Source organism: Vitis riparia, chromosome 7 (genome assembly GCF_004353265.1).
Source record: "Vitis riparia cultivar Riparia Gloire de Montpellier isolate 1030 chromosome 7, EGFV_Vit.rip_1.0, whole genome shotgun sequence".
NCBI classification, from domain to species: Eukaryota; Viridiplantae; Streptophyta; class Magnoliopsida; order Vitales; family Vitaceae; genus Vitis; species Vitis riparia.
The window spans coordinates 752171-777365 of NC_048437.1; the positions used below are offsets into that span (position 1 = coordinate 752171).

At 33.4% G+C, this 25195-nt stretch overlaps 2 protein-coding genes across 3 annotated transcripts; both read left to right on the forward strand.

Moving 5' to 3' along the window:
• Window positions 1-11364: 11364 nt before the first annotated feature.
• LOC117919242 lies at window positions 11365-11673 on the forward strand. Its single transcript, XM_034836375.1, has one exon. It carries the CDS (start codon window positions 11365-11367, stop codon window positions 11671-11673), a length of 309 nt encoding a protein of 102 aa, XP_034692266.1.
• Window positions 11674-17544: 5871 nt separating this feature from the next.
• Window positions 17545-24474, forward strand: LOC117919152 (protein LAX PANICLE 2-like). 2 transcript variants are annotated; one of them, XM_034836249.1, is made up of 5 exons: window positions 17545-18132; window positions 18423-18470; window positions 18659-18731; window positions 23953-24001; window positions 24171-24474. In XM_034836249.1, the coding sequence occupies exons 1-4, from the start codon at window positions 17780-17782 to the stop codon at window positions 23998-24000; spliced, it is 522 nt and encodes a 173-aa protein (XP_034692140.1). In that variant the 5' UTR covers window positions 17545-17779; the 3' UTR covers window position 24001; window positions 24171-24474. The 2 variants fall into 2 exon arrangements, with proteins under 2 accessions (XP_034692140.1, XP_034692139.1); XM_034836248.1 differs by lacking the exon at window positions 23953-24001.
• The last annotated feature ends 721 nt before the right edge of the window (window positions 24475-25195 follow it).

Consider the following 25195-nt stretch of genomic DNA (forward strand, 5'->3'; position numbering starts at 1 on the left):
GGATATATAATGCTTAAGGGAGCTTAATTTAGAATATACTATTATTAAGGAACTCTTGAACAACATTGGGTGCTTGACAACTCTTCAAGATATTTGTTTAGATGAGACTGTTATTAGAGAATTACCTTACTCAATAAGTCATCTCACCAAACTTATTGACTTATGATAGATTAACCTAAAAAACTTGAGAAGTTTTTCAAGTAGTATTTGTGGGTGGAAAAGCCTTCAATACCTCGTTCTTGTGGGTTGTTCAAATCTAGAGGATTTTCTAGAGATCATGAAGGATATGGAGTATTTAAGAGACATTTCTTTATGTGGAGTGGCTATAACAAAGCTACTATCAACAATTGAACATCTAAGAGGTCTTGATTGTTTGGAATTGAGAGATTGTGACAACCTTGAGGCTCTTCCAAATAGCATTGGTAATATGACATATCTTTATAGTCTTATTCTTCATAATTGTTCAAAGCTCCATAAATATCCCAATAGTCTCATAAGCCTTCAATGTTGCTTAACAAAACTAGAACTAGATGATTGCAATTTTAAAGGAGTGATCCCTACTAATTTATAGTGCCTATCCTCATGGGAGTATTTAGATGTGAGCGAAAAACCATATTCGTTGCATGCATGTTGGCATCACTCAACTTTCATATGCATGTTGCTTGAAGAAATTCCAAAGCTTTCATTGAGTCTAAAAATAATAAAAGCACATGGTTGTCCATGCCTTAAAAATTTATCAAGTCCAACACATCTACTCTGGTCTTCTTTCCTTAATTGCTTCGAATAAGGAATTCAGGTTTGAATTCTGCATATGACACTTCAATCTTTTTAAGGCATGAGATTTACATGCTACTTTTATGCAAAAATTTAGATCCAACTTTACATGCTACTAATGTTGTTTGGCTTGAAAGTAGTAAAATACTAAAGTGGATAAGTGATAAGAGTATCAGATGAGAAGTAAGAATAAAGCTCCTAATGAATTGGTACAAAGAAAACAATTTCTTAGGATTTGCTTTGTTCTTCCATCATCTTCGACTTGATGAAGATGATGAATATAAGAATGGATTTCATGATATTCGAAAATGGGCATTGAAGATATCATATGATGATTAATCTGAATAGGTAGGGTGTCATACATTTTATTCTTCACTTTGTAAAACCTAATGCCTTAATGGTTCATCATATACCTATGATGATGATAGTGGTTATTCATGTTGCAACACATGCTACAACAATGATAGCACATTGAACCAACAACATTGCGTGTGAGCTTTTTCCCTCGTATTCCCATTTCAAGTGAGTATCAATCCAATCAATGGAGGAAATTTAAGGCTAGCTTTAATACACCAGTACTATTAGGCTCTTATGGTTATGGCGAAAATAAAACCTTTAAATTGAAAAGTTGTGGGATCTAGCTTGTATACGCTAAAGTTCATCATCAACAGAGTAATCAAACACAATGACTCAATAAAAGCTATAATAATACTGATGACCTACACCATAAAAGATGAAGATTTGTCTAATTTCTTCTTCCTTCACCAAGGTATATCCTATTTCTTTGATTTGTTAATAATTAATGAAAGAAAAATATTTCAAGAACTCTTAATTTTACTAGTTGATTAACATATGCTATGCATATGAGAGTGCATGTGGACAATGTTGTTTTGCTAATTTAATTTTTTTTTTCAATATTAAGTGTGTATAGTCATCTTCAAGATTTTCACTTCTAAATAATAGATTTATTGTATAAAAATTGAAATTGATTCCTATTACATTAATTACTATTTTTAGTAATTAGTAATTATTCATATTATATTAAATTATGTCATTATTTAATATTTAGAAATTATTTTTAATTTTTAATTTTTAATAATTAGTTATTATTCGAATTATTATTTAAATTATGTCATTCTTAATTGATTGAGAAATTAAGTTATTATGTCAAATAAGTGGAGTTGGCCAGAAAAAATAATATTTCAAGAGGTCTAAATCATAATGTTATACAAGTAAAGTGAATTTAAAACAAATAACATTTTAAAATATAATAAGTGATTATGAAAATTTGATTTTATTATTTTAAATGTTAAGTTTAGATATGTTAAATGTCAATATTTTAATATTTGAAAATTAATTTTAATTATTATGATGTGCATGCAAGTGCTTGTAATTTTTATTTTTATTTTTGTCTAAAAACAATCCACTTAAAAAAATTTACTTCCTTTTGTATTCAATAAATATTTGTAGCTTACTCTCCAAGGTTTGACAATTATTTATATAAATTTCTTATTTTGATTATTTTTTATGTAGATAGATAGAAAATTCCTAAATTTTGTTTTAATTATCTTGTTGAGTATGACTGAAATTAGTGAGATTTGGGCCAAAATGGTCTTCTCTCCATATATAAAGTTAAGTTTGGGCTCTTTGTGAAACTAATGTTCAAAATGACCATTTTCCTTCCACATAGGCACTAAGTTCATTTTTTTTTTTTTTTTTTTTAGTTTACTTTCCCCTTTTTTTCCCCATCTTGTTCTTACTCTTTCTACCTTTTCTTTTTAAACCCTACCCCTACCATTGGCATACTGAAAGAGAAATATTTATGAAGGTGCGAAGTATCAAGCTTTAGATTGGTTTCAATCTTCATTTTGGTTTGCTTTATTATGTATAGTTTTCTTTGTAACCAAACAAAAAAACTTGGGTTTTTCCTTAAAATTATGACCAAACACATTTTTTGGTTCTTTTTTCATTCATTTTTTATTTAGAATTCCATGGTCTAGTTTTCACCTCTAGATGGGGTGTGGACTACAACCTACTGGTTAAAGATGAAGAAAATGGAAATAATCTTGACCTAGTACTGTCATCATCATCGTCTTTGTGAATTTCTAGGTACTTTTTTATTGGATCCACAGTGTGTTAGGTTGTTATCTCTCTCATTCTATTTTTCTCTACTTAAATTTGTATTCTTTGTAATGCTTATTATTTATAGTAAGTTTGTATGTTGGTGTTTATGGCAAATGGTAAAGAGATGTTAAATTTTAATATTTTTGGAGGATTTTGGTTCACATGTTTGCACATGTTTGTTGGTACATAACACACTGGATCATCCGAAGCAACCAGTACATTGTCCATGCCCAATTCCTTCTAGACAATTTGGTCTTGGACTCACTTGACTAAATATATTTTTTTTCATAATTTGAGAAGCTCAATTATTTAAAGTCATTGCTTAAACTAAGTGGTCAATAGCTTCCTTACTCAATGTAGACATGTAGACAGAAAGTATTGTGTGGGAAGAAAAGAATACATTATAAGACTGTCAGTGTGGGTAAGTGATTAACTCTCTAATTCTATCTTTATTAGTATAATATAATAATGAAACCTTCTACCTTGGATAATTTTGATAACAAAACATGTCATAACTAATTTGAGTTTGTACTAATTTTCCCTCAATTGGATGATTTTAACCATTTAATAACCTAGAAAAAGTTTCTTGCCAATTTGAAGAAATTCAAATAACAAAGGCCATTTTACATGTGTATGAAATTTATTGGAAATAATAAATTATATTCAACATAGATCAGGTTAATTTTAACGAAAATTTCATGGAGCTTTAAAAAATATTTCATTTTAATTATTAAATAGCTATTTAGTAGGTAAAGTGACATTTCAATATATTGGTTGTTTATTTTTAATTATTTCTCATTATATAAAATTAAGTATTTTATTACTATTAAATTAATTAAGTTTTGTTCTTTTTTAATTCATTGCTTTTAATTAAATTTCTAAATACATTTACCTTTCCCAATGTTGGTCTTTCTTTGCTTGGTTTTTTTTAAAGTGTTTTTTTTTTTTATTATGAAAAAAAACTGAAGAATCTTTCACTGTCATATGAGCACCTCTAGCATCCTTAAGAATTCCCTCAAACCATCTAAAGTTCTCTCATCAGTTCAGATAAGCTCATTATTAACTTATTCATGGTGTAATTGAGTTTAAACTGCTTGAAGGAATCCAATAAGGTCTCTAAGATCATATCGACTTGGGTTTCCTCATTGTTCTTAGCTCCAAGGATCTTCATCTCATTAAAAAGTGTAATCATATGAATCATGTCATCTTTAATAGGAGTTTCTTCTATCATCTTAGTGTTCATAATGAACCTTAGGGTAGCCCACTTAGCTAGGTTGCCCTTATCATCAAACATCTCCTGCAAACTCAAGAGAAACTCATATGTAGTGATAATGCCAATTAGAATAAAGTCCCACCAAGCTACTACACTATATTGTCTCTCAACTTTGAGAGAATATTGAGTTTGTGCAGAAGTTAGCAGTGACTTTGAATACGAACGAGATCCTAAAGTGATTATATATTCCTTATGGATTAGGTTATTATTGATAGGAGACAATAACAATAATTATTCTCAATAGATAAGACACCATGATATCTCATGGACTTTGAGACATTGTGTCACCTTAGGTGATCCTAAGGACATGTGATCATGAAATCTATGGGTTTGTAATAATTTTTTTTAGTGGAATTTGATATATACTTTTAGTGAGCTAGAGTATATCATTTAATCACATAATAGGAGGATCTACAACTCAAGGATGGTAGAAATAGTCTTGAAAGGCTTATCGTTTTCACTTTATTAGACTACAAAGGACCTATTTATGAGGAGACTACATAGTAGATAACAAATCACAAACTCAAGCACTTGGTGTCTCATTGTAGTATGCATAAAGTACTGGAGTGTAGTTGACTTTGTGTAGTAGATGTTACGTCAACTGTAGAATTAGATTTTGAAAGAGCCAATACTATTTTATGGGTCTCAATGGTCTCATCTCGAGCTTATATTTTTTTATGGTACGATTTATAAGGGTTTGATAGGTTTTTAGTTCACTTGTGTGCATAAGGGCACTTTAATATTTATACAAGGTTTAGATTGGGCTAATTAATTAATTTGAGTCATGTTGAGTTAATTAATCAGTTAACAACTTCTTTTTTTTTGTTTAAATTAAGCAACCCAAGCCTTGGTGGACTCAAGTCATTTAAGCCCAATAAGAAGCCTATAAATACCCCTCTTAAGGTTAGTGCTTAAGTCTTATCATTATCTCCTTATGTCTAGAGAAAGAACCTTAGCCTCCAACCCCAAGAACTCCACTATCTCAATGCCTAGACTCAAGGAGTCATCGATTTGATGATTATGGGTTTACAAGATCTTCTTTAGATTCGAAGCTTTTTACACTAACAAGAAGTGATCTAGGAACATTTAAATCACAAGTATCACAATTTTCTTTAGATCTTTAGTATGTCTTTGGTTTTTAAATACTAAGTTTTTCATTATGCTTGGCTATAGAGAAACTTAGGATAGGGTTGTGTGCACCCTAATGATCTAAGGCTTGGGAATGGAACAATATGAGGTTTCGCAACAATACCCATGTGTTGTTGTTGTTGTTGGGAACCTTGGATTTCTCCATTCCCTTACCTTGGATCGTATAAGTGCATGCAAAAATACCCTAGGCCTCTACATCCTATGCAACAAAAGCAAAAATCATATTTTTACAATTCTAGGATCAAAAGGAAAGCTGTTAGAGAACTTTACCTTTGATTTGGACATTCCCAAAATGATTTCGCTTAGTGAAGATGAGGAACAATGAATCTAGAAGTCTCATACACCTAAGATCTTTCACCCGATGACTCGAACCACGATCTTGGCACTCCAGAGTGTAGGCTTTGGAAAATATAATCTTTTGGCTCTCACTATCTTTCTCTTTCTTTGGAGGTGGAAGACAGAGTCTCTTTTAAGGTTATGGAAATCCTAGCCCCTATAGAGGTATTTATAAGGTTCCCCTACCGGACTTAAGTGACTTAAGCTCACTAAGGCTCAGGTCACTTAATCTAGCCCAAAACGGGTCTTAATTGATTAATTAACCACACAAGGTCGTCTAGTTAATCAACTAGCCCAATCTAGAGAACTTGCTCACTATCCTTTGTGCAACATTGTATAATTACCAAAACACCCTTATACACAAGAATGAACCAATAGTCAATTCAACCATGATAAACTATGTTATCATAGTACATGAGCTTACAATGGGGACCATTAGGACCCATAGGACTGAAGTTGATTTAACATTCCACTAAAGATAATCAACTGCACTTTAGTATCCTATATAAATAACAACGAGACATTAAATGCTTGGGTTTGTAACCTACTATCCACTACATGTAGACTCCCCATGAACTAGCGTCCGTAATCTAGCAAGGTAATACCATCATCTATCATAATTACCTCTCCAATCCTGGAGTTAGAAATCTTACTTATTATGTGATCAATTGATATACTTTAACTTTAAGGAGCATATGTCAAATTTCCACTAAAGGAAATGTTATAGTCGTAGTCTTCTAGATCACATGTCCTTTGGATCACCCAAAGGGACACACTATCTCAATCTATGAGATATCATGGTACTTCTATTGAGAATACTTATTACCACCAACCTCCATAATAATAACCCAATCCATAGGAATATATGACCATTTTAGGATCTCACACACAAATCAAAGCCTCCTATTAACTTTGGCACAAATTCAAAATTCTCTCAAGATTGAGAGTTTATGTAGTATAGTAGCTTGGTGAATCACGAAAATTGATAGCCTTATGTCATGATTCATTGTAGGTCCTATCTAATGCGCATCACATGCACTAATACACTCACCATGGAAAAAATATTATGACAGTCAAGACAAGTCATCCTTCCAATTAGGAGGTAGTGCACTACAATTTCAAATGGATAACTCAAATCTATGAACTAACTATAAACAACTCATCACTTTATAAGGAACCTATGACTTGGATTTTCATTGTAATTCCTAATACACCCAAGTCTTGTACAATGTAAATGATATGGGGCATGTATGCTCAAATAACCAATTAATACAAATGAGATATTTAAGAGAAACCAATAAACATAAATAAATAAATTTATAAATGAATCTTAATCTGTTACATCATGTCATGTTTTCCAAGGCTCAATCCCAACAGTTGCAACACATTATTAAGAGACCCAAGTATAATACAACAAGCCTTCGCATATGCTCTTTGCCACTAGGAATGGGCATCTTTCTTTTCCTACGTGGAAAACTTATTGAGAATGGGTGGAGTAAAATCCTAAGTTACCCATTTCAGTTGTTCTACTATGAGCATTATGTCCAAGTTTCTTTTCCAATCAACATAATTAGGTTAAGTCAACTTATTATTAATAAGAATAAGGATCATAGGGTTATAAGACATGATTCATATAACAAGTAAAACATTTCCTGCATTAATAAAGGAAACTAAGCATTTAAGGCAAGATGGTAATAGAATTAACAAAAATATAGTGCTCTCAAATTACATATATCTATGCAAGGTATCTTAGTATCATAAGAATCAAATCTACTTTAGGCAGATCATGATTCTTATTACTATGGTAGAGACACTCTTTAGTTAATTTACACCTCTTAAACCTCAAAAAGTTGTCTAAGTTATTGATTAATATACCTCCATGTTCAACCCTTAGCACATGCAAATGGGACCACTTTAAGTGATTCTACCATTTGATAAGGAGAATACAAACAATGGATATAAATGGGAAAACTGTATACAATAGATAGTAGGTCATAGACTCGAGCACTTAATCATGTCTTGTTGTTATTATATAGGGTACTATAGTATAGTTGACTCTTTATAGTGGGATGATGAGTCAACTTTAGAATTGGATTTTAAGAAAGTTAATACTATCTTATGGGTCCTACTGGTCCCCATTTTAGCTTATATATCTTGTTGACACAATTTATAAAGGTTGGTTCAACTTTTGGTTCACTTATGTGTATAAGAGCATTTTAGTAATTTTGTAAGGTTACACATGGGTTAGCAAACGGTATCTTTTGTTTGAACTAATTGATAACTTAGATAGTTTTATTTGGTTAATTAATCAATTAGGATTCATTTTGAGATAAATTAAATAACTAAAGCCCATGATGGAGTTCAAGTCACTTGCACCCAATATGAACCCCTATAACTACCCCCTTAAGGATTAGGAATTAAGGTCTTTCACCAGCTTTCTCTACATTCCATAAAGAGAGCCCTAACTTCCACCCTTTAAATTTCCACCATTGAAGCGCCTAACATCGAGGGAGAGTCATTGGGTGAAAGATCTCGGGTTCATGAGATCTCCAACAACATCAAATTTGTTTTCCATCGTAAGGAAACGATTTGAGAACATCCAAATCATTGGTAAGCACTTAACTTGACTCTAGGATGGAGAATGGAGTAATCTGAAATTCCCTACAATTCCTAACCCCTTCTACCAATTGTAAAGTGCTTAAAAACAGGTCTAGAACCTCCAACAACTTGGGTAATCCTAGTTAAAACCTTTTATAAAAAGTTTACAAAGATTTTAATCAAAAACAAGAATTCATCCAAATCTTTGATAAAAATAATCAATTTAAGCTTAGGTCGGGATAATAATAAACTTTTAAGTGCATAAAAAATAGTTTAGACTTAAGTGTATGTACAAATACCATCTTATAATATATCTTAAGTCACTTCAAGTCTTTAAGAATCCTAAGTCTTCATAAAATTAATCTTCTTCCATAGATGCTTAGGTTTTTTTCAAAATTTAACAAATAAATTTTAGAAACTTAACTTGATTTAAACCATTAACATCATTAACCTTATTTTATTATCATTAAAACCCGATTTGGAGAACCCTTCAACTAACAATTTGAAGTTTAGGATTTCCTTCTATAGCCTTGGAAAGTGATGTGCGTGTTTGTCTTGTTAATTTATTTCATGGATATGCCTCAAGTCTTTAACTATTATGATTGGAAAATTTTCCTAACAAAATATTTGCCCAATGACAAAGTAAATTTCTGTTGTAAAAAGTTTTTCTCGTATGCATAGTATTGAAGATACATGGCAAGATTTGATTTAAGTACTATGGTATAGTATCTACTGTGGGATCCTCCTTAAAAAGTGCCGCGTGGCCCCCTCTCCCTTGCGACACGTGGCATCACACATTCCACCCGGATGGAAATTCTCACTCATTCCACCCGGATGTCTCACAGCCGCAATTATATCCGGCTGACATTCCACCTTATTCGGATATCTCACATCCGGATCCGACCGACATTCCACCTCATCCGGATCCAACCGACGTTCCACATTCTCCGGATATTTCACATCCGGTGCCTGTCACCGGATGGGAGAGGAGGACGATTTAACTTCCCCTGACAAACATATCCGGACACTCTGGTGACGCTTACCCGGACAGCTTAACTCGTCAAACACTCGCGATTCGCTGGATCCATTTCCTCCCACAATAAAAAAGCAAACTCAGATAATATTGACGACCAAGTCTCCTGAACTGTCACTCATCTTCAATGCAAGATAAGCTCGACAGGATATTCCCAAATCTTATCAGAGTGCCTGACACATTCTCGATATTTAAAGAGACAAGATATTCCTAAATCTTATCAAAGTGTCTGACACATCCTTGATATTTAATGTCATAATTAAAGTGGCAGCCGCCACCTGGCACCAGAAATGTCATGATTGCTTTGTCACCTTATGAGCCGCAATCATGACAATGGGACCCGCTAGCACAGCGAGGCCATACTTTCTGACACTATATAAAAGGGTCTTCACACAAGGAGGAAGGTAGGCTAACTATCCCTGAAAAAGCCTGATAGCTTGATCTCTTAAGCCATGGCTAACAAAACCATCGGAGGGTGTGTCCGGACATCCTGTCCGGACATCTTTTTGTAGGAGAAATAAGGAATTATTAATATGCGTTGATTGAGATTCCGTTGCTGGTGACGACTACTGTAGCAGGGGAATTTTGCCATCAACATTGGTGCCGCCTGTGGGAACATCTTTTCTTCTCGGTAAATCCTATACCTTCCAACTGTAAAAATGACTTCGCCCTCAAGGAGTCGGTCTTCCGCCAGAGGTGTCAAAAGTTACTTCGAGTGGCGGGACACCATGGAAAGACGACAGCGAGAAAACGAACGGCAGACGCAAATTCTGCTCCAAGAAACAAGGAAACTCAGGGAATAAAACAATGTCTTGAGGATCCAAGGCTCTTCCCAACATCAACACTATCAGCGGAGGTAGGATCCCTGTCACAACCAGGAAGCTCCATTCTCCCAAGAGGCGAGCCCAACTCTCGAGGCGCATGAGGCATGGCCTATTGAAACCCCGGTGCACGCTCGCCATGTCCGATGAGACGAAAGTTCAGGCACTACTCGAGTCTCATCCAAGCGACAACGTAAGAAAAGGCCCCAAATATCTGACGTCATGCGCGCACGTCTAGGACCCCAAACACCCTACAAAAACAGGTCTCACACCACCATATCACTGGATGCACACTCCGAGCCCTCGAGCTCACCTAGTTTATAGGGACATGCCGCCCGTCCACCCGTGGCGCGGGTTGGTAAAGATCCCTCGCACACATCCCCTCTGGGCTCTATCAGCCGCCTGGACGACATGCTCTCCATGCCTTTCAGCTCTTGTATCATTAAATATGAACCCCCACGAGGGTTCATCGTCCCGAAATTCTCCACGTATGATGGATCCAGCGATCCCTTTGATCACATAATGCATTATCGGTAGCTCATGACCCTTGACATAGGGAATGATAGGCTGTTATGCAAGGTTTTCCCAGCCAGCCTACAAGGCCAGGCTCTTTCGTGGTTTCACGACTGCCCGCGAACTCGATTGACAATTTCCGGGATCTGTCCGAGGTCTTCGTGGGGCAGTACTTATGCTCAGCCAAACATAAGCAAAATATCAGCACCTTACAGAACCTCAAAATGCAAGAAAATGAAACTCTGAGAGAATTCATGAAGCGTTTCGGACAAGCTGTCCTACAAGTCGAATCGTACAGCATGGACACAGTCCTCCAAATTTTTAAACGAAGCATATGCCCAGGGACCCCCTTCTTCGAGCCCCTCGCCAAAAAACCTCCTACAACCATGGACGATTTATTCTGGCGTGCGAGTAAATACTCCATGCTAGAGGATGACATCTGTGCCGCTACACAGCAGGTCCTGGTAGCTGGCCAAGCCGCGAGAAGCGAAGCCACCAGAAGCTTCAAAGCACCCAACCATCCTGGGTTGTCCAACAGGGGGCAAGATAAGCGGCGCCCGCCACTCATTCGAACACCTCTCACCAGGTCGTATGAAAAACTGCTTCCTATAATCCGCGATTTGCCCAGATTCAGATAGCCAATACCAATAAGATCGAACCCCTTAGAAAGGAACCGCAACAAAAGATGTGATTACCATAAAGATCATGGGCACACAACTGAAACCTGCATAAGCCTCCATTACATGGTGGAGGATCTCTTAAAGGCGGGACACTTAAAGAAGTACGTCCGAACAGTGCCTAAAGGTGAAGGATCTTCCCATGGTCGAGGCCCTCATGCCCCAGTGGCTCTTGTTATGGCAATAATCAACTACATAAATAGAGGACCCTTGGATGACGAGTATAGCTCCAAAAGGAAAAGACAGAGACTGCTGCGAGCAGCCACGGTTCGGGAGCACGTGAGCTCCACTCAGCCGGGATTAGCCAATGGGGGCATCCACCCCATAGATGGAACCATTGTTTTCCCTGCTGTGGATCCAGCCCGAGTGTTGTAGCCACATCGAGATGCTCTCATCTTAACATTAGGGGTTGGAGACTTCGATGTGAAAAGAATCCTAGTTGACCCAGGTAGCTCTGCGGACCTGTTGCAGGTGGCGATCATCAAACAAATGGGTTTTGAACCCTCCAGCCTGGAGAATCCTGGAAGAACCCTGTCCGGATTCAACGGTTCTTCCACAACCTCACTTGGGGAAGTAATACTGCTGGTTCAAGCCGGACCAGTCATCCTAAACGTTCTATTTTATGTGGTTGAGGATTTATCCCTTTTCAATGTCATCTTGAGACGCACGTGGTTGCACGGAATGAAAGTCATTCCATCCGCATATTATCAAATTGTCAGCTTTATTACCCAAGATGGGCAAATTGATCTTTACGGAAGTCAGCTCGCTGCCCGGCAATGTTATCAGATCGCTCGTAAGGCCGGACTCAGCGCCGACCGCGAGCACTCCCCCAAAGAAGCAAATGCTTCTGACCAATAGCAATTACAGCACCCAACAGACAAAAATCCATCGGCAGCAGACCAGCTGGAAGCTGTCCGGATATCAAAGGGAGGCGAACGCTTCACGTATGTCAGTACCCTCCTACCGCCAGCCAACAGATTCGAGTTCCAAAAGGTGCTCCAACAAATTTGTGATATCTTTGCCTGGGCCCACTCAGACATGCCTGGAATACTTCCGAGCATCGCCTCTCACCGGCTCAACGTATTAGCCACCTCCAAGCCCATTTGACAAAAAATCCGACGATTCCATCTGGACAGGCAAAAAGTCATTCAGGAAGAAATTGAAAAATTATTGGAGACCGGATTTATAAGGGAGGTGGAGTATCCAGAATGGTTGGCAAATGTAGTAGTGGTCCCCAAGAAGGGAGGAAAATGGTGGGTATGCGTAGACTACACCAATCTCAACGACGTGTGCCCCAAAGACAGTTTTCCGCTACCGCGGATAGACCAAATAGTAGATGCCACATCCGGGCATGAAATGCTATCCTTTTTGGATGCTTTCTCCGGGTATCACCAAATTCCCATGGCTCCGGAAGACGAAGAAAAAACTTTCTTCATAACTCCTCATTACAACAGGAAGGTGAGACCTCGGATTTTCAAGGAAGAGTCATTGGTGCTTAGAAAAATCTTTGAAGACACGGCTGAGAAAGGAGCCGGAAAACTTTAAGCCAATTGGGAAGGTCCTTATATGGTATCAAAAGCCAACGAAAATGAATCGTACCATTTGCAAACCTTAAATGACACCCCTCTACTCCGCCCTTGGAATGTAGCCAATCTGAAGCAATACTACTAATGAAAGAGAAATTTTGTAAAGGTAACATTTTTATCTCGTCTTTTCTGACCGGGCCAGACATGCGATATAAAAAGGGGGCATTGTGGGATCCTCCCTAAAAAGTGTCGCGTGGCCTCCTCTCCCTTGCGACACGTGGCATCGCACATTCCACCCGGACGGAAATTCTCACTCATTCCACCCGGATGTCTCACAGCCGCAATTATATCCGGCCGACATTCTACCTCATCCGGATATCTCACATCCGGATCCGGTCGACGTTCCACCTTCTCCGGATATTTCACATCCGACGCTTGCCGCCGGATGGGAGAGGAGGACTAGGGATGGCAACGGGGCGGGTTCGGGACGGGGCGCCCCCCTCCCAACCCCGCCCCGTTTATTTAAAGGAATTCTCATCCCCGTCCCATTTAAAAAATTAAACGGGCTGGGGCAGGGCGGGGTGGGGCGGGATGGGCGGGTATGCTACATTCCCATACCCGTCCCGTTTAACTTTTTTATTTAATTTTAATTTTAATTTTTTTAAAAAATTACTTTTAAAATTTTTAATTATATTAAAATAAATATATTTTATAAATAATTAAATTATTATATTTTTTATAACTTATTTTATTAAAAATAATTTATTATAATCTATATATTAAAAATAATAAAATAAAAATTAAATTAAATTAATTTTAAATTTTAAATTTAATTTTAATTTTATATATAATCGGGACGGGGCGGGGCAATACCCGAACCCACCCTGGGTTTCAAAAAAAATCTCAAACCCGTCCCATACCCGTTTAGGAAAATATTATCCCATCCCACTAGGGGCGGGGCGGGGCGGGTACCCGAAATGACCCGCCCCATTGCCATCCCTAAGGAGGACGATTTAACTTCCCCGGACAAACATATCTGGATACTTTAGTGACACTTACCTGGACAGCTTAGCTCGTCAGACACTCGCGATTCGTCGGATCCATTTTCGCCCACAATCAAAAAACAAACTCAGATAATATTGACGACTAAGTCTCCTGAACTGTCACTCATCTTCAATGCAAGATAAGCTCGACAGGATATTCCCAAATCTTATCAGAGTGCCTGACACATTCCCGATATTTAAAGAAGCAAGATATTCCTAAATCTTATCAAAGTGTCTGACACATCCCCAATATTTAATGTCATAATTAAAGTGGCAACCGCCACCTGGCACCAGAAATGTCATGATTGCTTTGCCACCTTATGAGCCGCAATCATGACGATGGGACCCGCTAGCACAACAAGGCCATACTTTCTGACACTATATAAAAGGGTCTTCACACAAGGAGGAAGGTAGGCTAACTATCCCTGAAAAAACCTGATAGCTTGATCTCTTGAGCCATGACTAACAAAACTATCGGAGGGTATGTCCGGACATCTTTTTGTAGGAGGAATGAGGAATTACTAATATGCGTTGATCGAGATTCCGTTGCTGGTGACGACTACTGTAGCAGGGGAATTTTGTCATCAACATCTACCTCATTAAAACTTTTATTCAGAATATCCATAAAGATAAATTATGGATAAAATATTTGTTGCTGGCATTTTTTTTCTCTAGCACTTTCAAAGAATAGTTGAAAATTTTATAAATTTATGGTCTCCAGAACTTTGATTCCAAATTTAAATGTCTTGTTTGAATTTTAATATTATTATTTTTTATATTTATATTAATTAGGTTTCATCTATTATATAGTATATATATAATAAAAGTAAAAATGAAATATAACGGTCCAAGTGCCTTAGCACATGGGCCATGCCTAATTATTAGAACCTAAGCATAAATGGTTAGAATACAACTCAATATCTCTAATAAAATGTAGATGTCTAAGTACCTCTTTACTCACTGTTTTCAAAAACAGTTTTTTTCTTCTTTAAAACAAAAAAAATAAGAAAGCATACTTAACAATTAAAAAATTTTTATTTTATTTTATATTCTTAAGAACATAAAACAACATATTTTTAGATAACATTTTTTATTAGTTTTTTTATTGTTTTCACTTGTTTTTTTAGAGTTATTTTAAAAATAATTATATAAACATGTAAAATAATTAAAAATAAAACATCATAGTTAAAAATTATTTTTAAACAATATTTAAAAATATTTAAAACAAGTTAAAAATATTTTAAGTTTTCAAATAAACTTTTGTTTTATAAAAATCAAAGAAAGTATTAATAAATTGCTCTTAAAAACTGTTTTTGAAAATAATTATCAAATAGACCTTAAGAGTTTGTTTGATAGTAATTTTATAAAATACTTCTAACATTTTTAATATTTAATTTTTTTTATCTTTTAATTATTAAAAAAATAAAGATGAAAAACACTTTTTAAAATTATTATCAAACGCATTCTTAACGAATTATAAAAGTGTAATAGAATTTTCCTATATTTAAATTCAAGATAAATATAGAATGTAAACAATTATGTCTAATTTTTATCTTGAAAATCTCTGCCCCCCCAAAAAAAGAGTGGTCTTCGTTAAGAGCGAAAGTAACGTGAGGTAATGAAATAATGGGAAGACATGTAGGTGTGTTGGAGAGACTATGATGATACAACTATTGCCTTTTTGGGGTTCTTCCTACACAATTATAGCCATTTAACAAAAATTTATAAAAAAAAATTAATTGATTAAAAAAATGAAAATATTCAAAATTTGTAAAACTAACCGTTCTTATTTTTTTAATTTGAAAAGTAACTCGTTTTTTACTTAAATATTTTTCAATATTTTTATTATTTACATGTGTTTTTTTAAAGAAAATGTTATTTTTGTAATAAAATAGAAATAAGTATTTTTTTTTTTTAGGTAAAAAATGTGGGATGTAATAGGTTATCCAAAAAAAAAAACCATTATCCCAAAAATATTTCTAAAATTTGTGAAGTGAAATCTTTATCAAATTCATCTTTCAACATGATAAATATGAATGATGAACACCCTTTTAAAAAAAAATAAAATAAAAAATAATTTATTTTATAGTAAAAACAAGTTGTATATTTTCAATAACTTTCTTTCTTTTTCTTTTTTTCTTTTTTTAAAGAAAAGAGTTTTTCATATATAAAATAATAATAATATTAAACTTGTCCTTTGAAAATATAAATTCAGTGTAAAATGCAAAATAATTTTTTTATATATAAAACCCCTGTTTTTGTCTTAAAAATATCAATATTTTGAAAGGGTTGAATGGAAGTAGGTATAATTGAGTGGTATTGGTGCATGGGCATGCACCTGCAACTAGCTGCATCAATACTCGATTGCACATGATCCTTTTGAATGATTGACCTTGCAAAATGGAACTATGCATAATAGATAGATTCCTTGTTTCTTACTCTATTTCATCCTTCTTACTATTTCAATAATTTAAAGTCATGTGTTATTTTTGGATTATTTCTTTTTATGTACCTTGCTGGACTTCCATGGAATCTTGAGAATTTACCTGGGGATGATTTAAGAATGGGTTAAAAGTACTTTTAAAGTTTGAAAGTGCTTTTTTAGGTGTTTGATATTTTTAAAAATCATTTTAAGTTGATAATGAATGACAAAACAATATAATTTAATAAAATTTAAAAATTATTATTTTTAATTATATAATATAATATAAAATATATTATCAGAATTTTTTTTTTATCTTAATATTAAGGGTTTATTTGGTTATTGTTTTTTAAAATAATTTTTGATTTCTGTAATAAAAAAACCTAAAAAACTTGTTAGACAATCAAACCTATTTTCAATTTTTTGGTTTTAATAATAAAAAATACGTTATTTTTAAATAACATCTTTAATTATTTTATATTATTATTATTTTTTTTACCGTTTTAAAAAATAATTATATAAATATTTAGAATGATTAAATATAGAACATTATACATAAAAATTATTTTTTTAAAATACTAAAAATATGTTAAAAATATTTTAGTTTTTTAAATATACTTTTATTTTACAAAACATAAAATAACTATTTTTAAAAACTATTTTTCAAATTTATTTTTGAAAATAATTATCTGACAAATGAATCTTTTTAAAAACGTTTTTAATAACAAATAAAAATATTTTAATAAGAATCCGATCTTTATTTGCGAGTGATTCTAATAAAAACACTTTTAACTTGCAAATCTTTTTATTAAAAGTATTTTATAAAAATATGGTAATATTAGGATAAAATAAAAAAAAAAACCCCTTTTTAGAAGAATATTTTGTTTATAAAAAATTAGCCTATGTTTATTAGACAACTGTATTTTGAAATTAGGATTATAATTTAAAAATATATATAATATTGAACAGGATTTAAAAAAGGAAAAGAAAAGGGTAGCGCCACATCTGAATTTGTTCCCAAATTCCGAAACAGAGAAAAGGCTTACAAGGTGACTCCAGCGGCCAGCGGAGGAACACTGAAAAGGGAAACAGCTTTTGAGTTTTAAGTTTTTAACGCCCTGAGAAAAGGGGAGTGGGGATTGAATGTTTCGACTTTGAATGCAAGAGGAAAACGTGCAGAGAGTCGTACAGAGGGCGCTTTCAAACAAATCATTAGACGTTTGGTTCACTCCAAAGTCCCAACTCCACAGTCCACACTCCACAGACTCCACACACTACTCCTCTTCTTCTCTCTCTGTCCCTGACCCCACGTTGCGTGTATCCCTTCCCTTCGAACTCCCAACAAAGTCCCGCTGGCGCTTCATCACAAGATCCACAGCCATGCTACGCCACTAACATCCTTCTTCTTCTCCTCCTCCTCGGAAAAGAGCAAGGGCTCCATTAAATAAAATATAATATACCATCATATCAGTATTTTTTTTTTTTTTGGTATGCACACTGATCTTCATCTTCATATGGACGACCATGAAAAAGGGGAAAACGGAGAAGGTGAGTGGCTTGAGCTCGGCCTAGGGTTTACCAGATCCACCTTCTCATCCTCTTCTTCTCTAGGGTTAGGGTTAGGGTTAGGGTTAGGGTTTGGGGTGACACCTTCCATTAATTATGATCCGCTAGTGCCATCATCATTAACGTGGTTTTCTGCATCTCCTCCACCACCGTCATCACCACCATCGCCATGGCCGTGGCCCATGGTTTCTGCTGGTGGCCTTCTTCGTGACCGGCAAACACCGGTCACCCGGTCTTCTACTGGCCTCTGGTTCACCCTCGTCTCCTCCATCAACCGGTAAGCACTTGCTCCATTTCTCTCGCATATCAACCTAATATCTCATCCCAACTATGCCCACCCACCAGATTACTTTTCCACAAGATCAAAATTTTTCTTGCATTTTCTCATGGATGGGATTATCAAGAATGGAGTGATGCTGATAAATGCATGGATAAGCTTAGCAGAATCGAAAATTATACTGACAAATCTGTCTTTCATTTTCTCATTTGTATACATATATTTGATTTATTTGTCAAAAACTATATTGACCCTGAAAGTGATGATAAATGCATGGATGGTATTAACAGCAACGGAGAGGTACTCCCACAAGTACCGAAGGCGTACATTAGAGTGAGGTAAGAGGTGCACGTTAGCCATTAATATGAAAAGAAAAAAAAAATTCAAATTTCTTTATTTCTTTCCATTTCTCAATGATGGCGTTCAGTGAAATGAGTGAAAACCTGACTGACGTTGCTTTTTCTTTTGGGTTTTGTTGGCTTTCTCTTCTACTGAATATTTTGGTCCAAAAAAAAAAAAAAAAAAGAGAGGAGAACGTGACAGTTCTCATGGTGCAGAAGTACCTGGTTACAAAGCTTGGTCTCTCCAACGAAGCTGAGGTAATCTCATTTTCTCACCATTTATACCACAATTAGTAAATTACGTGGGTCATTCTTGGTTTTGTACGGTACTAGCTAGTACTGCACATGCAATGTGAAGATGAGATCTGCAGGGTTGATAGTTGATACCCATTCATGGATTCAAACCCTAGGGTTTTTTTTCTTTTTTTGTCTTCTTTTTTAAAGTCTTCTCACCCATTATCAAAAATGGCCCTCCTAGACAAAGTATATAACCCTTTAGCAGAGGGTTGTCATTTTTCTTTGAGAAAAAAAATGAAACATTCCTTAAAATATGTAGGAATATTTCTCATGGGTTTTGCCTTTTTTGCTAATTAATTCCTTTTGGGTTGTATAGATGAGGTTTTTCCTTAAATTTCCTAATACTGCATTAATAAAAAAATGGAAAAAAACAATCCTAGGCGAAAGACTGATTCTTGTTAGCCACGTGCTACTCTTACTTGAATAAATGATTACTAGTCTAAAGACATCATTAGCCTGCATTTTCCTTCTTGGAAAACTCGACATCTCTCCAATGGCTACTTGAAATATGGACTGTAATTTTGAAAAATACCATCATTCATTTGTTAATTTTTTTTACACCTTGTAATTTTTTCTTTATTTGGTAAATTTTAAAAAATTAATTTAAATCGTTATTTAAATTGAACAAATTTGTTAAAACACCTTAATATCTCAACTTAAATTTTAAAATAACTTTAAATATTAAATTTTAACAATTAATTTTTTTTTTCATATCTACCCATGCAAGTCAAAATATTACAATCATGACTTTACATTCATGACTTTTTTTTTATCATAAATATTTTACAATACTTTAAATATGGATGTTTGACAAATAAATTTATTATTTAAAATGGATTAAATAAATATTAATTAAAATTGATGAAGGTAAATATGACAATTTAATGATGTAAAATAAATTTAAAATTAATTTTATCAAATAATTTTAATATTTAAAATAAAAATTAAATAATAAGTTTTAAGTTAATAACTTAAAAATAATTTAATTTAAAGTAAACTTAAATATTTAAATAATGAATTTAAGTTTCACCAAACACCCTTATCTTTCTTTCTTGTTATTCTCCATTGTTAATTACATTATATTTGATTCTAGAAAAATATTAAGGTAAGAAAAAAATGTTTAAAAAAATAATTTTTTCATATTTTGTTTTATTATGAAAAATATCAAAGAAAAATAAATATAATTAAAATTAGTTAGAAAATTATATATATATGTTAAACAAGTTAAAATTAATAAGATAAATAAATTTAAAATAATATAAAAAAATAATTTATAAAATAATTTATTAATTTTAAATTTATTATTTAATTTTCTTTTATTTTTTCTCTTAATTTTCTTTTCCTTATATTTAAGGAACTAAACATAATCTTTAACCTTATTGGCTAGTCCCTTTCTTTTGTTTGTATTTATGTATACCCCAAAATTCTCTTTCACTCTTTGACGTTTACTTCTTTAAAGTTCCACCACAGGTTCTTTTCTGATTTTGTGGATAACTTATCACAACAGTAGGAATAAGTAAATGTTCCTCCACTCAATTGAATGGTAACTTTGGTTTTAAAAGGAAAGATATTTTCAAAATATGTTGCATCTCTAATTTCTATTGAGCTGTTCAAAATATCTTCAGCTTCAGAATTTATTACCGAGAACCTGTTTGCATTACTATTATAAGTATATTCTATAAAGATGGCACTTATAGTTTTTTGTCTTATCTTCTTTCTTTTAGGTTCAACTATTGCTACCTTAGCTAAGCACCTTTACTCTCCTTATATATCCATCTAAATATAGTTTTCCATATTTAAGGATATTTTTGAATTATATTGCATCTATGGTTCCTATTATTAAGTTGTTCAAAATATCCTAGAATGATGACATCTATAGTTTTTGGTCCATCTTCTTTCTTTTTAGGTTCAAGTGTTACTACCATAGCAAAGCACTCTCACACTCTTATTATATCTAGTCTAATTACTATATCTTTTCCTATTTCATAAGGGATTTTCTCATTATCTCTTACATTAATGAATAGTTCGTGGGTGATATCGCTTCCCTCGTAAGTTCTTAGGAGCACATGCTTAACAAAATAACATTTATCATGTCTATTAAGATGTGGTTGTTTCTTTCATCAATACCATTTGATTGGGGTGAATAAAGAGGTGTCATTTCATGTTTGTTCCATTTTCTTCAGAAAATAAGTTCAACTTAAGTTATTGCGCATTCCTCTTCTTTATCAAACCAAGTATTTTAATATTCTTTCCTAATTGATTTTCAACCTTATTCTTATATATCCTTAACTTTTTAAATACCTTAACCCTAGCTTTAATAATGTATAAATGACACGATTTAGATTAATCATTTATAAATGTTGCGAAAGTATTTGTTTCCAACTCTTAGTAGGAAGTTGATTTGGGTTGAAAACATCACCATGCATTAATTTTAGTAATATAATATTTCTTGTAACAAATTTGAAAGGTTTTTGGTTCATTTGTTTGTACACAAATTTCACATTTATGTTTAAGTTTTATATTTGACTTGGGAATTAGGTAGGAACCATCAATTTTTTCAACTTTTCGAAGCTCATATGTGCTATTCTACCATGTCACTGGTGTTAGGATAGAGCCATAGAAAACATATTTTAGTTTCACTAATAAATTTATTTATTTATGATTATGATTTCCTTTACTATCTTATTTACATTAATTGGTTATTTAAGCATTCATGCCCCTATCACTTGCATTATATATGACTTAACGGTATTAGGACTTGTACAAAAGATCCAAGTTATGAGTTCCTTACAAGATGATAAATTGTTCACGGTCAATTCATAGATTTAGGCTATCCAATAGAGACTATAGCGCACTACCTCTTAATTAAAGAGGTGACTTGTTTTGGTTATCGGGATAGTTTTCGCATGATGAATGCATTAGGGTGTATAGTTACACATTAGACAAGACTTATGATGAATAATGACACTAATTATTTGGTAGTCATGATTAATCAAACTATGATATTGTATGAATTCTCAACCTTGAGAGGATATTGAGCATGTGTTGAAGTCAACATGAGTCTTTGACCTATGAGTGACACCTTAAGGTGATCATATATTACCTATGGTTTGGGTCATTGTTGATGAAAGCTGGTGACAATAGATATTCTCAATAAAAGCACCATGATATCTCTTGGGTTTGAAATAGTGTATCCCTTTGGATGATCCAAATGATATGTGATCAGGAAAACTATAAATGATCATAGTAATTTCTTAAGTGGAATTTGATATATGTTATTTGTGAATTAAAATATGTTAATTAATCACATAATAGGAGGATTTTTAATTTAAGGATTGAAGAGATAATCTTGAGAGGTTGATAACACATACCTTGTTAGATATTGGACACTAGTTAATGGAGAATTTGCATGCAGTGGATAGTAGATCATGAACCTGAGCTTTACCTCATTATAATATCATAAGATACCAGAGTGTAGTTAACTCTCTTTAGTAGAATGTCGAGTCAACTTCATAATTAAATTCTAAGGGACTCTGTAATTTCCTATGGATCCTAATGGTCCCTGTTCGAGCTTCAAATTCATGGTGACACATTTATTTGAGGGTATTTTGCATTTGTAATTCATAAGTGTATATAAAGGTATTTTGGTAAAAACACAAGATTACACTAGATCTTATAAATTGTCTTTCTAGATTGGGCTAATTAATTAATTAGAGCTCAATATGGCTAATTAATCATTTAGGACTTGAGTAGGTTCGATGAAGTGATCCAAACCCAAGTTAGACTCAAGTCACTTAAGCCCACAAGGAAATCTATATAAACTCCCCGTAAGAGTTTAAGACTTCACTTATGCATCCTATCTTACAAACTCTAGAGAGCAAATCCTAACCACCTATTTAGAGAAATAAGACAACCCTTCTCTTGTGCCAAGTTCCTTGAAAAGAGTGATTGGGCAAATGATCATTGGGTTTATGTCTAAGAGATTAAGCAAAATTAGATCATGAAGGATGAAGCTTATTTATGTGGTAAGGTTTAAGACACCTTGAAATTTTCACCAAATGTTGTGCCTTTTTCTCTACGTCTATAAGGAGCTTTTGGAATTTATGAGTTTGGTTGTTAACAGGGTTTTCATCTACCATAATGAATTTATTAAAATTTGAAGCCATGAATCTTTGTATACTTGCATCAACTATATCATACTCGTCATCTAAGATATTCTAAAGTTATTTAGCACTAGTGGTTATATGATATACATCATAAAGGTGATTGAAGAGGCACTAAAAATCCTATTATGACAATCATAATCTATTTGTTTAGGTATTAATGAGGATGAAAACTCTTGGCCTTGGTTAAAGGCATTTCTTTCTTCAAACATCCAAATAAATCCTAAGACAGTTAACAATTCTTCATTTGTTCTTCCTCAGATTTTCCTCACTCTTTCTTGAGGAAAATAGTTTAACATTTTCCTAACTATTTTTTCCACCTCAAATTCCATGTCATTTATGCATTGAAAAATGATTTTTTTTTTCTGGCATTTTTTTTCCTTAGCATTTTCCTGAACCAAACTTACCCTTAGGTTATGTTTAGTTTTTATAAAGTATTAAATGTGTTTCTTCCTTTTTTTTTTCTTTTCTTTTATGTAGATAAAGGTGAGAAAAGTTTGAGGAAAGTGCATTACCTAATAATTTAATTTTATCTTGTTCGACTTTTTCATAGATAATCAAGTAGGATAAAAATATAATAAAGTTTCCTTTTTTTTCTTCATACTTTTCTTTTCATTCTTTTCCTCAAACCTTCTGGAGCCAAACATAACTTTAGTATTTATTTTTCTTACCTCTTGGCGTGGTATCTATGCATAAGTGAACTATTTTCCATAGCATTCTTTTCCCTATGTTACTTTGGTACTTTCAAAATGACCACACATACCACTAGGATATCATTGGATATTTGAGAATCTTCAGCCTTAGGTTCCTCTATTTTCCTATCTAATATTATCTCAAATTTGGGGAAATTTCCCACCAAATTTGAAATTATAATTACTTCTACTTCTACGCTTAAACTTTTGATATGAAAGGTTTAGGCAAATGGCGGCACCTATATACTTGAATGGTATACTATCATCTATTTACAAAGAAAAGACTTTCATGATCATTTTAATATCATTCTCCATTTTGGCATGCAGAGAAGACGGAGGAAAAGAAAAGAAAATTTGGAATCTTGCACTACTTGAGGTACTTAGAACGAGCAATGGGTGTCCTGAGATTACAAATTTTCTCCTCTCTTTCCTTTGTTTTCTTTTCCCATCAACTGGAACTTGTTCTAGATGCATCAGTCTGATTTATTGTCATGCACTCATATCTAAGAAAATTTTCGCGTGTTGGTTTTTCACGTTCATGACAGATTGATATTTCATGCATGGGGGAGAAGCTGTTGCAGTGGCAGACATTGAGGCATGTTTGGGACTCTGTTTGGCTGCCTAGAATCATCGAATCAGAAAATTCGACAGCAGCATTGGTTGGAAATCCAGGTGGCCACAGATCTACGAATTATTTGATGTCTTTGCAGTATGGAAGAAGATGCTTCTTCAACTAGGGTTTTGGCCCGTCTTCTTGTCTTTTGCCAGCTTGTGATGTAAATGAGAAATGCTATCATTCATTGATGTAATATCAATATATTTTGGATTCAATCTTGGACCATTTTGACAGCCTTTTGTTTTTTTTTTTTTACCAATCCAAACTTTGCCAAAATTTACCTGTCTTACATTTTGAAGCAATTGCAACTAAAACTTGTCCAAATGTTAAATAGCTAGACCCACCCTTCGATTAAGATTTTTTGTTATAGTAAATTAATGAATAAATTCTTATGACAATCAGATAAATAAATTGGATATATCCAAACATATCACATAAAAGATCATATCATGTATAAACATGATTTTTATAATTTAGCATTAATAAAATTATCTAAAAATGATTTCTATAATTTACCATGAATATAATTACACATTACGTTTGTCTATTTTTCATTTGGTGATAAAAAAGAAAGGAAAATTTGTTAAAAATTTGATATTTTTATGTCTCATTTATCATGAAAAACACAAAAAAGAAGTAAACAAACATAATTAAAATTAGTTTTAGTAATTTATATATTATCAAATTATTCGATTTTTATATACAAGTGAAATGATTTCAAAATGTTGGAATAAGTCCATATTTTGTAATTATGGTTAGTCTAATATGAATATTATCATAAGAGATTGTGCAACTATTATTTCCTATATCAGGGTTCCTAAAATTGTGGGAAATCTCATGCATATGTAAAGTTTCCTCTATATATATCCCTTTGGGTCTCTCAATAGAAATCATTAGAAAACATGGTTTCTGTAGGCATCTTAGATCTAAGCAACAGAAGTAATACCAATTTTT